General features: G+C 39.6%; 1 protein-coding gene across 1 annotated transcript; it reads left to right on the top strand.

The window, feature by feature from the left end:
* Positions 1 to 14199: 14199 nt before the first annotated feature.
* Positions 14200 to 15601, top strand: LOC147337720 (uncharacterized). The gene is made up of 4 exons (XM_086262910.1): positions 14200 to 14353; positions 14501 to 14551; positions 14643 to 14780; positions 14989 to 15601. The coding sequence occupies exons 1-4, from the start codon at positions 14231 to 14233 to the stop codon at positions 15079 to 15081; spliced, it is 405 nt and encodes a 134-aa protein (XP_086119036.1). The 5' UTR covers positions 14200 to 14230; the 3' UTR covers positions 15082 to 15601.
* Positions 15602 to 18296: the final 2695 nt, after the last annotated feature.

Below are 18296 nucleotides of genomic sequence, written 5' to 3'. Positions count from 1 at the left end.
TAGAAGTCAAAGGTCTGCAAATAACGCAAGACCTGCCAGGAAACATTATTATCATCACTCGGTGCGCGACTTTAAACTTGATTGCATTCAGGATTCAAAAGGCCCCACAGTGAATGTTAGAGCTCCTTATCTTTCTGTGTTCAACTCAATGAGCTCATTGTTTTTGCTAAAACTGACTATGCAGCAAACCAGTAACTGACATTAAAAATATTATGGTATTTTTTTTTCCATCTCCGAATCCACGCAAACTCCTGTGACGCACGCCATTTACGTTATTTGAAGATTTTAAGGCGTCTTTTTCCTGTCAGTCACAATGCTTAAGCAATGATGTTTACATGCAAATGCTCTTCATTCATCTTACATGTCATTCGTAGCTTAGTCATACTGGCAGCGAAAAGAAAAACAAAGTGTGAGCCAAATATGGCAGCATGAAAAATTGGTGGCAAAAAGGGCAACGCAAGTGTGGTGTTTATATTTGCTGAAAAGCTAGGATCTACCTAAAGCATTTGCTCGCTGTGGGTAAAAGCTGTAATCTGGGACGGCACTGATTCAGCTTTCGGTTACTTTTTAATTTGAACGAAACGTTCAAATTAAAAAGTAACAGAAAGCCCAGTGCTGACTGGCAGAGCGCACACATAGCAACACCCTCCTTCATTGTCTCAGCATTATACCGAGCAGGCACTACTGAACGCTGTGTTTCCTGTGATCGTGTCTGTTAAGAAAGAAAAAAAATAAAGTGAAACCGCATATCTAAGATTCGATATATAAAAAAAATCATAATAAGGAGCTTCATAATGCTCACACTTTATTTGACGCTTTCAAAGTCATGTTATTTTGTGTTATTAAGGTGTGCGCAACATTATTACATCAACCTGGTGTCATGTGCTCACTAGCCACTTCATTAGGTACACATCACTAGTAGTGGGTGATTCTTCGTGCAGCATTCTTCAGCTGTTGCAAATTTGATGACTGGACATGCATCGCGTGAAATTCCTGTTCCATCACATCCCAAAGGTACTCAACTGGATTGACATCTGTTGCCCGTTAAGGCCACTTGAGTACACTGGACTCATTGTCACATTTAACAAACCAGTTTGTGACGATTTAAGCTTTGTGACATGGCAAATTATCTGCTGGACGCAGCTTTCAGGCGATGGGTACACTGTGGTCATACAGTAGCAGTAACAATACTCAAGTATGCTTCTTCTTCTTTCAGCTGCTCCCTTTAGAGGTTGCCGCAGTCGATTATCTGCCTCCATCTCATCCTAGCCTTAGCATTCTCTTCTGTCACACCAACCCTCTGCATGCCCTCCTTCACTAGATACATGGATTTTCTCAGTGTTTTTTTGCTCCTGCCTGGCAGCTCCGTATTCAACAACCTTTGTCAAAAATATCCACTATCCCTCCTTTGCACATGGCCAAATCATCTCAGTCTCAAATCTCTAACTTTGTCTCTAGTCTGCTCAACCGGACCTGTACCACTGGTGTACTCATCATTAAAATCTAAATACCTTCTACTCCGCAACCAAATTCCATTTTTTTGTTTGTGCAACAGTCTCCAGACCATACATAATAGCAGGTGTCACTACCATCTTGTAAACCTTCCCTTTCATACTTGCTGTCCCCTACAGTGGGGCAAAAAAGTATTTAGTCAGCCACCGATTGTGCAAGTTCCCCCACCTAAAATGATGACAGAGGTCAGTAATTTGCACCAGAGGTACACTTCAACTGTGAGAGACAGAATGTGAAAAAAAAATCCATGAATCCACATGGTAGGATTTGTAAAGAATTTATTCGTAAATCAGGGTGGAAAATAAGTATTTGGTCAATAACAAAAATACAACTCAATACTTTGTAACATAACCTTTGTTGGCAATAACAGAGGTCAAACGTCTACTATAGGTCTTTACCAGGTTTCCACACACAGTAGCTGGTATTTTGGCCCATTCCTCCATGCAGATCTTCTCGAGAGCAGTGATGTTTTGGGGCTGTCGCCGAGCAACACGGACTTTCAACTCCCGCCACAGATTTTCTATGGGGTTGAGGTCTGGAGACTGGCTAGGCCACTCCAGGACTTTCAAATGCTTCTTACGGAGTCACTCCTTTGTTGCCCGGGCGGTGTGTTTTGGATCATTGTCATGTTGGAAGACCCAGCCTCGTTTCATCTTCAAAGTTCTCACTGATGGAAGGAGGTTTTGGCTCAAAATCTCACGATACATGGCCCCATTCATTCTGTCCTTAACACGGATCAGTCGTCCTGTCCCCTTGGCAGAAAAACAGCCCCATAGCATGATGTTTCCACCCCCATGCTTCACACTAGGTATGGTGTTCTTGGGATGCAACTCAGTATTCTTCTTCCTCCAGACACGACGAGTTGAGTTTATACCAAAAAGTTCTACTTTGGTTTCATCTGACCACATGACATTCTCCCAATCCTCTGCTGTATCATCCATGTGCTCTCTGGCAAACTTCAGACGGGCCTGGACATGCACTGGCTTCAGCAGCGGAACACGTCTGGCACTGCGGGATTTGATTCCCTGCCGTTGTAGTGTGTTACTGATGGTGACCTTTGTTACTTTGGTCCCAGCTCTCTGCAGGTCATTCACCAGGTCCCCCCGTGTGGTTCTGGGATCTTTGCTCACCGTTCTCATGATCATTTTGACCCCACGGGATGAGATCTTGCGTGGAGCCCCAGATCGAGGGAGATTATCAGTGGTCTTGTATGTCTTCCATTTTCTGATGATTGCTCCCACAGTTGATTTTTTTCACACCAAGCTGCTTGCCTATTGTTGATTCACTCTTCCCAGTCTGGTGCAGGTCTACAATACTTTTCCTGGTGTCCTTCGAAAGCTCTTTGGTCTTGGCCATGGCGGAGTGTGGAGTCTGACTGTTTGAGGCTGTGGACAGGTGTCTTTCATACAGATGATGAGTTCAAACAGGTGCCATTCATACAGGTAACGAGTGGGGGACAGTAAAGCTTCTTACAGAAGACGTTACAGGTCTGTGAGAGCCAGAGATTTTCCTTGTTTGAGGTGACCAAATACTTATTTTCCACCCAAAAATTTACAAAAAAATACACATGGTAGGATTCTTTACAAATCCTACCATGTGGATTCATGGATTTTTTTTTTCACATTCTGTCTCTCACAGTTGAAGTGTACCTCTGGTGCAAATTACTGACCTCTGTCATCATTTTAAGTGGGGGAACTTGCACAATCAGTGGCTGACTAAATACTTTTTTGCCCCACTGTATATGACAAATCACCCCAAAGACTCGTTTCCACCCATTTAATCCCACCTGCATTCTCTTCTTTACCTCTCTTGTTCCTTTGAATAGTTGAACCCAGGTATTTGAACTCAAATCTTCAAGCTGTGAAGTTTGTTTAAATGATGCTCAGTTAGCCACCAGTGTGTGAATGCGAGAGTGAATGAATAGTGGCATTGTAAAGCGCTTTGGGTGCCTTGAAAAGCGCTGTATAAATCCAATCCATTATTATTATTATTATTAGCCGTAAGGGGCTCAAAGTGGGCCAAGAAAACATCTCCCACACCATTACACTACCACCACCAGCCTCAACCATTGATACAAGACAGGATGGATCCATGCTTTCATGTTGTTTACGCGTAATTTGGATCCTACCATCTGAAAGTTGGATTTTTCCAATGGTCTACTTTTCACCACTGGTGATTGTGGGTGAACTGTAACCTCGGTTTTCTTTTCTTAGCTAGAAGCAGTGGCACCCAGTCTACTGTTTCTGTAGTGCCCATCAAGGTGGGAAGCAGATGGGCTACAACAGAAGGCATGCAACTAAGTTGTCACTACAGAGTTGTGCAGAGGAAAATCTCGGCATAACTGTGCTGTAACGACTGGGTGTTTCATATCGGCTCAAAGCAGTCTGTAACTCCTTAATTGTTAAGGAGTTACCACCATGTTTATACATAGTCCCCTCTTCTGTAGGCTGAAAGAGTGGAATAATTCAAATTTTTAGACAATTGATTTCTCCACAGTCGGATTATTATAGTGTGTTTTTTTAAAACGATTTCTTCAACAATTAAGCTGGTTTGGTATTTGCATATGGAAGCAGTTGCGGTATCGACGCAAGTGAAACAGACTGTACGTGAGCTCCAAAATAATAGGAGTGGCCAAGTCAATCATTCGGTACTTTCTAAGGAAGTCTGAAGAAGACAGCAGGGACTGATGATCACATTTCCATGGTAAAGAAAGAAAAAAACACTTCTCACCATCCAGTGAAGTGAATCACAATCTCCAAAAGAATCATCATTTAAGAAATTAATATGGAAAGATTCAACACAAAAAAAAGCACAATCAGCTTAAAAAACAGGACAGGCAGATTTGTCACAGCCAGAAAAATCTTTAGACAGATAATGAGGTCAACCTCCTTTTGTTGCTGAAGGAAAAGAAATGTACTATTCTGCAGTAGCCAAGTCAATTATCTGATTCAAGCTGAGCAAATTATCTTTTTATTTGTTGAGGACAAAACTGAAGACAGAAAGACAGCTGACGACAACTGCAGTATAGGTCTGGTAAAACACTACAAAGCAGGATGTCCAAATGGGTTTCATACTTTAGAGTCGGTCATTGTCTAAGAAATAAACTATTAACTTCTGATTAAGTTAATTTGAGCCCTAAGCTAAGTGACGAATTCTTGACATTTCCTACCAGGAGGAGGAGGCATCAGGACAAACCCAGCACAAGCTGGAAATATTACAGTTGGGGTCAGAAGTTTAGATTGTCTTGTCATAGGCGTGAATGTAATGGGAATTTAGGGATTTTATTTTAGTAATTTCTTTGAACTGTTCTTTTTTCGGGTTGGAATGATTACACAGTGTATATATTTAGTGACCTTTAAAAAAGCACTGTGTGAACAACTTTGAATTTATTTTGGATTTTCGCTCATGCCAGGGTTAAAAGTACAGATACACGCCTAAATACACAGTCAGCTGCCTTCATGAGTCAGACCCAGATAAGCAGCAGAAAATAGATATGGATAGAGCTCATGAAACCTTGAATGACTATTGCAATCTTTCGTGGATCAAACCATATATTGAACAGAAGAATTAGCTGAATTGTCATAGCAGCCTGCAATTTGTGATTATTTCAGACAGGTTCAGTTTTGTTGCAAGTTTTGTTGTTATTTTATCATAAGGGGACAAATCAACTGTCATGCCACAATAATTCATCAATTATAGCATTAGCATTCAACATGTACGTTTTTACATTGCATTTGTCACCTCTGTGTTTTTCCTCAAAGCAACAGTCATCAAAGCAAGTTTTAAAATTCAGGAATATCAAACACAATCTTAAAATGACCCTTTGGTGACCTATTATATAAACACGTCAACAGCTAATCCTTTTTTGATATCACGAAGACGCCCAGGCGCTTAGATCATACGGATCACACTGTCATCGATGGTGCTGGGCCTGCTGTAACAGAGCAGACAGGTAATGTAAAGCTAACTGCCACTAACTCATTTCACTAACCACTATCTCGTTACATTTTCAAGAAGATGGTAGAGAGTGAGTTTTCCCCGCCATCTTTCTGAAAGTGTAATGAGCTTTGAATGTGCCAAATTCAAGGTGGAATGTTGTCTCAACGGAAAGATTCACCTTTTATCAGCACACGATCTTTTCATGAGCTAACCAAGGTTTTCCGAGCTCGCAGTCAGCAGTCTCAAGTTCACCCACAGTAACTTCGCCATCGCAACATAAAGGTCCCGCTCTGAGATGACAGACACAAGTGAATTGTTCCATTAGTAAATACTGTACACACAAATGCAGCGTTGGCAATATTTTCCTTTCTGAAACTCCACACCACAAAAAAGGGGAGAACCAGGTAGACAGATCATGAATGAAGTCATGGGTCAGTGTTAAAAAACCTGCTACAAACCTTTTATTTTCCTCACACTACTGACACACAATTTGTTTATGAATTGGAACAATGAGTCTCGAAAGCCAACAATTTATGTATTTCATTTCATGGTTTTGAAAGACATCTCGAAACGCATCCTCACTCTAAATATACTGCTTTAACCTCCTAAGACCTGGACTCTTTCATGGCTTGCGTTTTTAATTTCTCTTTGATATTTGGGCTGATTGGGACCTGATGAATGTAAAAGCAAAGAATTACCTGATTTCTTTTTTTTTTTTTTTTTTACCTGATTTTTGTTTCTAAGAAAAATGAGAGCCACATATAAGGATATTCGTTTAAAACTTCGATAGGACAGTAGCAGTATAATGTCCTCATAAGTGGATAGTAGGCCCTTGTAGAGCAAAATTTACTATTTTGGTCTAAATAACCCAAAATGTGATGTGCACATATGTGGACGCCAGGTCCTAGGAGGTTAAAGAAGAAACTGCCTGGTGAATGATACAGTGAATATCATCTCAGGATCGACTGTTAGGATTAACGACATTAGAACACTTCTGAGAGGACAGCCATGAGTTTCATCAGATCTATGAGTGCCTAACTATCAATGCTTATATCCGCTTCCGTTAACAACATTCTGCGGAATTGGGAATTTTGATTGTAAACCAAGAGTGCCGATTTTAATTTGCCCTGCATAAAGATTCCCCTCCTGTGCAAAGAAAGAGCTCTTATGTTCCCCTCAGTGCTCCTCACACTGACACCTGCACAGTCATCTCAATGTTAATTCACTGATGGTGTTAAGACAAAGGCGCCTCATTAACTTCCATGATGAAAGGTGCAAAACGCTGCAGCGGCATCATCACACATCTTAGATGCAATGAGTCATATCAGGCTGCGGCAGTACAAAGATCTAAAAAGATATGACATGTAACTTTTGAAAGATGCTTATTTTGTAGATAAATGTTTTTTGGAAATTAGACGATGTGAATTCTTCAAACCGTGATTTCTTCTTTGATTATATCTTTTGTTATCTTTCTTTTCAACCACAACTGCTCTCAGATGAATTTGCCAGGACTTGTGCTGTCCAGTATCATATCATGCAATCATTCATGCATGTTTCATAAGCTATTAATATGTTTCACAACATGCATGTGAGTACACCATTTGCATGAGATTTTAACTGGTCTTTGTGGCCTCTGTCACAGTATATAGACTAAATTACCGAAGGAAGTGAAACTTGAAAAATGTCAGTCAATTTTCAGTTGACCTGAAAACATACAATGTAATGATGTAAATGATTAAATAGCTTTGAGTTACAACTTTAATAGTATATCACAGTCTGACCACATCTGTCTTAGTATCCATGTGATATGTGGAAGCAATAAAAACAGGAGCAAATTCTTAACAAAAGTGTCATTTTAAAGCACGGTTTGCTGAACAAAACCTAAAATTATCAAGGGAAACACTCACTTTATTTAAAAAGTATCCAAAGAGAGGACAGTTCATTTGACATTTCCACGTGCAACTATTAACAAAGAAACAAAAGATCCTAGTCTATGAGTTAAACAAAATATTTAATGTTAAAGCTGAAAAAGCTGAAAAGCTGAAAAAGGGAATGAAAGGCCAGAACTCAGTTCCTACAATGTAGACTTGAGGTGTCTCCAAAACTAAGTAACTCCCCCATTAAAATGTCAAGTTTCAGCAGTGAAATGAACAATGTTACAACCTGGTTTCTTGCTATTTTAACCCCTCATAATGCCAGGATTTGATGAGTTGATTTCCTTTTTTTGTTTTTTGTTTTTTAAATAACTCTCCTATTGGGCTTTTTTTAGGGCTTAAAATTGGCGGTGTAGCTGCTTTGAATTTACTGATACAAGCAGCTGTATCTAATAGCTGTCTGAATGCAGAGTGTGTACAAATTCTTTTGACTGGTAGCGGATATAAACATAAAAGGGGCCAAACACTTCTAATCTCAGGTCATATCTTATTTTACTATTTTACTGCATCACCGCAACAGAGCGCTTCACTCTCCGACTGCTAGTTTACTTGTGGTTCCTAGTATATTTAAAAGTAGAATGGGAGGCAGAGCTTTCAGCTTTCAGGTCCCTTCTCTGCTCCCCATTTGAAATTCAGGCATAAGACACCCTCTTTAATTTTAAGATTAGGTTTAAAATTAGGTAGCGCTTTATAATAATGTTACACTATAACGCAATATTAAGGTCAGTTCAGTTCAGTTTTATTTGTCATATGCAAGTTAGCACAGTGTCAACATTGCAATGACATGTATTTGACGAGCAGAACACAAGTCACTCAGCAGCTGCCGCGGACTGGGCATCTGTGGATTCTGGAGAATCACAGAACGGCCGGGGGGTAATCTGGGAATCCACCCTACCTGAAAAAACATCCTACCCATTGTTTCTGCGCAGACTCGGCGCATGCGCACAACAACACTCTCCACGCATGCTTACCGGGCTGCGAGAGTGACACTCGGGTGTGAAATGTATGGTTTTCAGGGTTTTTATCGGTTTTTAGCGTTATTTTGTTATCTTTTTTTTGTTAACTCGGTTTTCCTGAGTCTTTTCACGTGTGTTATGAATATATCTTATTTTTTTCGGTACCGGTACTAGTTTTATTTTTGTTGTATTTATCCGCAACACCTTAAAGGCCGGTCCGTGAAAATATCGTCGGGCACAAACCGGTCCGTGGCGCAAAAAAGATTGGGGACCGCTGCTCTAGGGGGCAGCACTGCACCTCTAAGTTGGATGCCAGCTGCATTGGCTGTGGCCCCCAGGCAAGGAGAAGAAGAAGTGGAGTAGGAAGCGAAGATGGTGGAAAGAAACGATGCAAAACGCGGCTGTGAAGAGTACAAGGTCAGGATGGTAGAGGTTGGCTGTGATGGTGACGAAGAAGAGAACACAGATGTACTAAACAAACAGTGCAAATCCTGCAAGGAATGCCCAGTCTGTTGTTATCAGATTCTGAAATGATACAACCTCTTCACACATACTTAACATATTCTTGGCTGGGGATACAGGTACCTCCTTACTCTGCCTGTGACACAGGTAGCATGTGAGAGAAGTTTCTCTGTTCTCAAACACATAAAAAGTAGAATAAGAAGCACACAGTTGCAAGAACACCTGTAGGCCTTCATGCTTATGACTACAGAGAAAGACATCCTCATGTCCCTTGACAATGACTTGGTCATAGACAGAGTTGCAGAAAAAAGCGACCTGTTGAACAAATACTTATCCCCCAACATTGAGTAAGGTGAGTATTCAAGTTAACCTGCATACTAAAACCTCTTTACTTTGTGATTTATCATAACTCATACCGTACTATGTGTTGTGTGTTTCAGATAACTGTTTTGTATTGGTTCAGCCAGAGGGACTGCAGTATGTTGAGACCTCCATTTCTATATGAGTATTCAAGTTAATCTAGCATAATATTCTTTTAATACAACAACACTTTGGTGACAGTGGGAAGGAAAAACTCCCTTTTAACAGGAAGAAACCTCTGGCAGAACTAGGCTCATTGAGGGGCGGGGCCATCTGCCATGACAGGATAAAAGACATGCTGTGGAAAAGAGAGAAAAATATTAATAACAGGTATGATTCAATGCAGAGATGTCTATTACCACATAGTGAGTGAGAAAGGTGACTACAAAGGAAAAACTCAATGCATCATGAGAATCCCCGGCAGCCTATGTCTATTGCAGCATAACTAAGGGAGGATTCAGGGTCACCTGGTCCAACCCTAACTATATGCTTTAGCAAAAAGGAGGCTCTGCCTCCCATTCTACTTTTTAAATACTCTAGGAACAACAAGTAAGCCTGCAGAGCGAGAGCGAAGTGCTCTAATAGGGTGATATGGTACTACAAGGTTATTAAGATAAGATGGGGCCTGATTATTTAAGACCTTGTATGTGAGGAGCAGGATTTTGAATTAAATTCTGGATTTAACAGGAAGCCAATGAAGGGAAGCCAAAACAGGAGAAATCTGCTCTCTCTTTCTAGTCCCTGTCAGGACTCTGCAGCATTTTGGATTAGCTGAAGGCCTTTCAGGGAGTTTTTAGGACATCCTGATAATAATGAATTGCAGTTGTCCAGCCTGGAAGTAATAAATGCATGAACTAATTTTTCAGCGTCATTCTGAGACAGGATATTTCTAATTTTAGAGATGTTGTGCAAATGGAAGAAAGCAGTCTTACATATTTGTTTAATATGTGCATTGAAGGACATGTCTTGGTCAAAAATGACTCCAAGGTTCCTGACAGCGTTACTGGAGGCCAAGGTAATGCCATCCAGAGTAAGAATCTGGTTAGATACCATATTTCTAAGATTTTCAGGGCCGAGTACAATAACCTCAGTTTGAGCTGAATTAAGAAGCAGAAAGTTAGCAGCCATCCAGCTCTTTATGTCTTTAAGACATTCCTGCAGTTTAACTAATTGGTGTGTGTTATTTGGCTTCATGGACAGATAGAGCTGGGTGTCATCAGCATAGCAGTGAAAATGTATGCTATGTCTTCTAATGATGCTGCCTAAGGGTAGCATGTATAGTGTAAACAGAATTGGTCCTAGCACTGAACCCTGTGGAACTCCATAATTAACCTCAGTGTGTGAAGAAGACTCTCCATTTACATGCACAAATTGGAGTCTATTAGATAGATATGATACAAACCACTGCAGTGCAGTACCTGTAATACCTACAGCATGTTCTAATCGCTCTAATAGGATATTATGGTCAACAGTATCGAACGCTGCACTGAGGTCTAGCAGGACAAGCACAGAGATGAGTCCACTGTCAGAGGCCATAAGAAGATCATTTGTAACCTTCACTAAAGCTGTTTCTGTGCTGTGATGAGCTCTGAAACCTGACTGAAACTCTTCAAATAAGCCATTCCTCTGCAGATGATCTGTTAGCTGTTTGACAACTACTCTTTCAAGGATTTTTGATATGAAAGGAAGGTTGGAGATTGGCCTATAATTAGCAAAGACAGCTGGGTCTAGAGATGGCTTTTTAAGTAAAGGTTTGACTACTGCCAGCTTGAAGGCCTGTTGTACATAGCCGATTATTAGAGAAAGGTTGATCGTATTTAAGATTGAAGCATTAATTAATGACAGGACTTCTTTGAGCAGTTTTGTAGGAATGGGGTCTAAAAGACACGTTGATGGTTTGGAGTCCACGATTTTAGAGTGGCAGTTAATACAGTATTGCACACAGTAAGGGTTTTTATTTTTATTTAAATACTAATAAAAATGGGGTGACCAATGCAGAGTGTAGTATGTACCTGTGAAACTGTAGGACAGCTTCTGTGTGCATCCTGTGGTGTGTGTTTAAGGGTTGTGGTTGAGGTGGCCAATGGCTTGGTGGTAAAAACTGCTTTTAAGTCTTTTAGTCCAAGCAGACAGACTCCTATAAAGTCTCCCACATGTTAACAAGGAGAACAACCGATGTGCTGGGTGGCTGTGGTCCTTGATGATGCTGTGTCCTTTACGGAGGCACTGTTGAAGATAGATGTCCTGAAAGCCTCATGCCAGTGATGTGCTCTGCTGCTTTCACCACCCTCTGTAGTGATTTATGGCTGCTAGCAGAGCAGCTTCCATAAAAACTGTAATACAGCTCATCAGCAAACTCTTGATCACACACCTGTAGAAATTTCAGGTGATGTTGGCATTCATGCCAAAGTTCCTCAGCCTCCTCAGAAAGTAGAGTTGCTGGCGAGCACTGATTCCAGTGTCTCTGTGAACTTATTAGCAAGGTACTGGCAGGTGCTTAACCCTTTCACGCACAGTGGTCACTACAGTGGACAGCTATTCAAAGGCTGTTTCCTTGTATTTGTGTCAGGGTTGATGGTATACTTGCACATAAACCACTACATTGGACACTGATGTATCACTTCATACGCATCAGTTGTCCACCTAAGTGGACATGTAAAAAACTCTTTAAAAAGTACATGCTTTTTAAAGAAATTAAGTTAAAAAAAATCTTTTTTCATGCCTAAAGATTAATAAAAATACTTAAGAAAAAAATCAAGATTGAGGTTGTCATAATTCATGCATGAAAGGGTTAATTCATCATAAAGCATTATTCCTCCTTTGTATGTCATTTTATAAATACATATATATGAATATGACTATGATTATGACTATTACTGGCAGTGATAGCTGTACATGTTGTAACAGTAACAGATGGATAAACATATCTGTGTTTGTAAATGACATACTAAGGAGAAACAATGACACATGCATGATGAATTAAGCACTTGCTAATACCTCACTAATAGTGTGAGTGATTAGTGACTCATTAGTGACATGACAGAACTTTCCTTTCTGACAAGGCATATAGTTGGGGCTGGATAAGCTGACCCTTAGTTATAACACAGTCGACCAGGCTACTGGGGGCTTTCCATGATGCACTGAGTCTTTCTTATTCACTCAACTTTTTTTTCACTCATATGTGTTCATAGACCACTCTACATTTAATCACTAGGTCTTATTAACCTCTGACTCTCTTTTGCAGCATGTCTTTGTCCCGTCGTCCTCCCCTCAGGCAACTGAGTTGCCCGCCTCTCCCTAAACGTCGTTCTTCCTGTTAAAACTGAGCTTTTCCTTCCCACTGTCACCAACGAACTTGCTCATAGGGGGTCATTTGATTTTGGGGGTTTTCTCTGTTTTCTTTTTATTATTGTAGAGTCTTTGCCTTAAAATACAAAGCACCTAGTGGCAATTTATGTTGTGATTTGTCTCTATATGAATAAAATTGAATTTAACTTATTTAATTCAGTCACCATGGTCACAAAGTTGTTTAAATGTTGTTATTAGTTGGTTGAAATCTTGATCCTAGCAATTAACTAATTTCAAGCTGTAAAATAGTCAAACCAGAGTAACCAGGTAAACCATAATACATGACCTTTATATTGTTTTTTATTGTTATTTTTGTAGTATTCAGCTCCTGCACCTTCTCAAACCTTCGAATCTTCAAATACTGTGTGTAATGTGCAAAAACCAGCGAAACCCTAAATAATTCAGAGGAGTTTCCCTGTGAAAAGCGTGAACCTTATCGACAACCACGTCAGTGGTAAGAGGCAACACCCCCACACATCACGGCCCCTCTTTAACATCAACATTTTAAGAAAGTTCCCGTTTAAGAAATTCCTAGTCACACATCTTCTAGTGACACATCTAAGCGACACAGAAACTGTGAGGTCACCGAAAAATGCTGAGGAATAGTCTGACATAAATATATACATATGTATTATTTGTGTGTGTGTGTGTGTGTGTGTGTGTGTGTGTGTGTGTGTGTGTGTGTGTGTGTGTGTGTGTGTGTGTGTGTGTGTGTTGATGATGACAGGAGCTAAAGAGAGAAAAAAAAAGGAGGGGTGCCCATATCAGTTTCCTTGACTCTTCAAGCATGTACTTCCTTTTACTTGATGAAACCTGCTATATCTGTATATAACTCTCTCAGTCTCTCTCTCTTCTCTCTCTCTTTCTCTCTCTCTCTCTCTCTCTCTCTCTCTCTCTCTATACACACACACACACACACACACACACACATATATATATATATATATATATATATATATATATATATATATATATATATATATGTATATAGATACATAGATAGATAGACACATTATTTCCTGTCTCTGCCAAGTGGGACACCACATCACAGTTCCATCCTACCACTTATATATTTTGGTGTCATTTGCAGTCATCTTATTGGTTACATTTGTTTTTGTCAAAAGACCACCTGCACCAACCAGTGGAATTTAAAATGTAGTAACCCTCTGACACAGAGAAACAACGCATGCATTTGATTTCTCACTATGATGTCAGCTTTCTACATATGAGGGCTGTGAAAGAAATGATAATAAAGCTGGTTCTTTATACTGGTTATTTATAGATAAATTGCATCACCTCCAGACCACATGCAATACACTGCACCAAGCCTGTGAAGACAGCTATGCTCATTTTGCATTACACAAGTTGTAGCTTTTTACTCGCTAAACCAAATGCAAATAAATTCATAAAGTAAATGTATTTACTTCATGAATTTATTGTTTACAAAAGTTGAAAGATAACAATCTGTCTGCAATACTGAGACAGAAGTGAAACTTTGGGGCGCTATTTTGGAAAAAAAAAACAAAAAAACTTTTGGCATACAGTAATCTTTTTTTAAACGGTCGCATCTCTATGAAAAAAAAGAAAGGTAATTTTACGTAGGTGTGTATGGGGTTTCTTCCGCTTTCCTCCTATAAAACGCATGGGCAGAGGTGCTGATCACATCAGTGTTACAGCTGAACGACGCTACTGAGGAAGAGAGAGAGAAGCTGCTGCAGTATGATGAAGTGCGTCCTTGTTCTCGCCTTGTTGCATTTCTGTGTCAGTGTTAAGTCAGACACTAACTTGATTACTGAGATCATACATGGACTCGAAAGTCTCAGCAAAGTCAACTTCACATATGTAAGTACTCGAAATGTTTATCGCAACTCGTTATTTCACTCGCAGCACTATGTTACAAAGTGTACCGTGGCTTCACTGATGTTTATTACAATGTTATAATATTCAGTTCATAATGCAATTAACTGATTTATTTTTCTGTTTCTTCAGAATGGTAGTGCGACCATTAAAGTCCCTGCAAGATGTTCATCAAAAATGCCCGTAAGTTAGGCACATTATCACCTCCTCAGATGATAGATGCATTACGTTTGTTATGATAAATGAACTATGCCTTATCATTTTACCATTGCAGCACAATTGTTCAGGTGTGGTCATTAAAGAACTGGAGAAACTTCTCAGCAACGTGACTGTGCAAGAAGAGGACGAACACTATATACAAGAGCTTCTGAAAAACTTGAATATTCTGCCACATCGTCACAATGATGCCAACGTAAGACAACCAGAACAACTCTTAACAAGATCTGTTTAGATCAGCTTGTTTATGTCAACCAGAACAACTCTTAACAAGATCTGATTAGATCAGCTTGTTTATGTCAACCAGAACAACTCTTAACAAGATCTGATTAGATCAGCTTGTTTATGTCAACATCTCCATCCAGATGACATGCAATGTAATAGCTTCTTTTTTCCTTTTCCAGAATCCCAGTTGCTGTATGAAAGCTGAACACATGTCCAATCAAACCTTTCGTTTCTACAAAAGCTTCTTCAAGAAATGGAACAGAATAATCTAAACCTGATTTCGCTTACATGCAGGTCAACTTTTAACATAAAATGATGGCAACTTGGAATATATCTGAAATATAGTCTAAACTATCCAAAAACACCAAGGTACTTTCAAATAATATTAAAATCTTGAAAAGCACAACAACAGCACCTCAAGTGAAGGTAGCTTGAGTCCAGGAAGTTTTCCTTCCTAACCCTTGACGTATTAACTTTCCAAATTTCAAATTCTGAATATTTAAAAAAAGCGCTTCCATATATTTATGTATTTATTTCATCATATTTATATCTATTTATTTAAAATTTACTGTTTTGTATGCAACTGACGACCTTACCTCCCAGTGATACTGTTGTAATATTCACCATGTGAAAATAGTATAGAGAAAGGACTGCACTGCTGTCTTCAGTAAATTAACTTGTCTATACTTTATTGTCTATTTATTTATTTATTTATTCAACTAATTAGTTTGTTTAAAAGCCTTTATTTAAAACATGGTAACAGTTGACTATGTAACACTGTTTGCTGTTTTGCCTTTTCTTGTCTTTTTTTTTTAAGCACTGAGGTCTGTGGTTTTCCTTGAACTAATAGTGAAAATTTTGTGGAATAAAGAGTTTAGAAACAAAGAGTTGTTTTTCTGAGATTTACCGCCTCCAGCTGAGAGCGTTTACGAATAGAACATTTCTGAAAACTTTGCAGTGGCCGTCTCTTCTTTTATAAAAGGAATTATTGAGAGAAATAATACTGTGGGTGAACACTGACATGTATGCTGCAGTGTCTAGCTTGACATCATGATGCCAGAGCTGTTATAAGCCTTAAACAGTCACAACGATATAGAGGTAGTTCTAACTGGTTTGGTTTGGTTTTAACTTGACATTGTACTTTTTAATGATAACACTTAAACTAAAGATCGCCCATAGACTACCTAAAACCTGGTTGTTAATGCATCACAATGAAAGTCCAGTTTGGAGTGCATATCACACAGCATACGCATTGCCATGATATTAGTCATTGAAGTGTAAGGTCATTGTTCGAATGACAGTGTTACCTGTCAAGAAGTCTGGTAACGAAATCCAAAGAGATGTGGGACCATGTCCCACATCTAGGATGTGGGACAGGTAAGTAAGTAAGTAAGTAAAACTTTATTTATATAGCACCTTTCAAGATAAAAATCACAAAGTGCTTCACAGAAGCTAAAACCTAAAAATAAAAATCAACTAAAAGCAAGTTTAAAAAAATGGGTTTTTAGCTGTTTTTTAAAAGCGACCACTGAGTCCACAGATCTCAGGCTCAAAGGGAGAGAGTTCCACAATCTGGGGGCCACAGTTCCAAAAGCTTTGTCGCCTTTTGTTTTCAGCCTCGTGTGTTGGACAGCAAGCAAGCCCTGGTCACATGACCTCAGGGACCTGCTGGGAATAAAGGTAAAGGTTTTAGGAGTGCTGCAGATGGATTGTGGGCAGTCTTATTCTGGGCGCACATGGTGCACTCACCGATGTACTCCCAGAAGTCTCTAGATTAGGCCATAAGTGCCACTGCAAAAAAACGAATGGTCTGCTGGACCCCAGACAATTATGTGGACCTCCTCTGGGATCAGGTTTGTTTTTTCTGTGCAGATTGGATGAGGGTCTCGATCTCCCAGGTAAGAGACCCAATGACACATGAGGAAAGTAAGATCACTTCATCTTCCACAGGGGCATCAAGAGGAGCAAAGTGCCGGAGTCTTGTTTGTTACTGTGATCTGATTTAAACTGCGGCAATCTATGCAGGCATGGAGTGTTCCATCTTTTTTCTTTACAAAGAGTAGTGGCCAAAGGAGAAGAAGATGGCCAAATGATACCTGCTTTCGTGGAAGTATTTCTCCATTGTTGTAAAGACAACCAGTGGGGGGAGGAACACCAGGTAAGGCATCTATGGCACAGTTGTATGATCTGGGGGGAGGCAAAGAAAGAGCAAGGTCTTTGCATAAAACATTTGCATTTAAGTTTTTCAGACTGAGAGCAGATCAAGTTACTAACTAAAAAAAAAGCTTCTCTGAGTGCCTTTCCTCCCAGCATCTCTCCTCAGCCAGTATCCAGAAATTCACTGAATAATCAGCCACACTAAGTTTACAGATTGAGCTGCATCAGCGCTGGTTCCCTTAACAAAAATACATTTCAATTTATTCAGTAATTCAGTAAGTTAACTCTTCTCTGGCCTGTGCCCATAATAAAGCTCTGCCTTGCTTCAGATTAGTTACAAGCGCAATCTAATCAGAGGCATACATTCTAATGAACTGTTTATATACCAGCATAGTGTTAGAAAGCCCTAGGCCTTTACTAACTCATTCGTGAAAGGCTCTGGTGGGGATAATGCTCATTCCGGAGGCTCAGGGGGCTGTGAGGTGTCAACGGAGAGGTTGGTGAAGTGGGCAGAGAGAATGAGGGGCCCTTCTCAGGAAACAGCAGAGGTCAATGGTGTAGAAGCAGCAACGGCAGTGGTGAGAGGAACTGAAACAAGTGGATTCTGACCAAACAACAAGGAAGGGCATCCAGTCAAAATTAAAATGCCTTCTGCTGTGGTGACCCATTGGGATCATTAGTAGTACTACATCTTTAGGTATGAGTCAAACTATACACACAGTACAGTTTTATGATCGCTATGTTTTATGTATTGTACACTATAGCAGTTACGTTCTGATGGCATCTGCATGTATAACATTTAAGACACAATTTTACACTTTTTAAAAATTAATTAATGATTAAAAGAATTCTGGTGTAATTTATTTTGTAAAAACTCTTAATGCTATTTACTTAGCATTTCATATTACAAAGTCGTAATAAAGGTTTATTGCTGATCAGTGAGTCAGTTCTCATGGCCAGGTCCTTAGATAATACCACTCTGTCAAAGGCTACTGGTTTGTCACAGAAACCCACAGCCCGTACCATTGATCCTATGACGCATGCATAGGTTCAAATGTGTAGTCTCGCTTATCATATTATAATTTAAGCACAATCATTTCCAAAACCTAACCCAGTTATTTTGGTGTAACTCAACCACTAACAAAGTGAAACCACTGATTCAACCTTTTTATAACAACTGAAATAATGATTATAGATGCATCACAGAGTACATTTTTACCATATAAACCTGGTTTAACCCTGTCAATGTTAAGCCAGTTGTTAAGCAATCAGTAAAGCTACTTTAGGCTACTTTGCTGCAAAGAGTTGCCACATTTATTAATAAAATTTT

Source organism: Aulonocara sp. 'chitande type north' Nkhata Bay, linkage group LG2, assembly GCF_057382095.1.
Source record: "Aulonocara sp. 'chitande type north' Nkhata Bay isolate Kocher_YH1m ecotype deep benthic linkage group LG2, A_spYH_male_GT1.1, whole genome shotgun sequence".
Taxonomy (NCBI): domain Eukaryota; kingdom Metazoa; phylum Chordata; class Actinopteri; order Cichliformes; family Cichlidae; genus Aulonocara; species Aulonocara sp. 'chitande type north' Nkhata Bay.
This window is presented reverse-complemented; position numbering and strand designations above follow the sequence as displayed.

Coding starts and splice junctions, on each gene's coding strand:
- LOC147337720 (XM_086262910.1), top strand. CDS start 14,231: ATGATGAAGTGCGTCCTTGTTCTCGCCTTGTTGCATTTCTGTGTCAGT. Junction 14,354..14,500: donor GCAAAGTCAACTTCACATAT/GTAAGTACTCGA, acceptor CTGTTTCTTCAG/AATGGTAGTGCGACCATTAA. Junction 14,781..14,988: donor ATCGTCACAATGATGCCAAC/GTAAGACAACCA, acceptor TTCCTTTTCCAG/AATCCCAGTTGCTGTATGAA.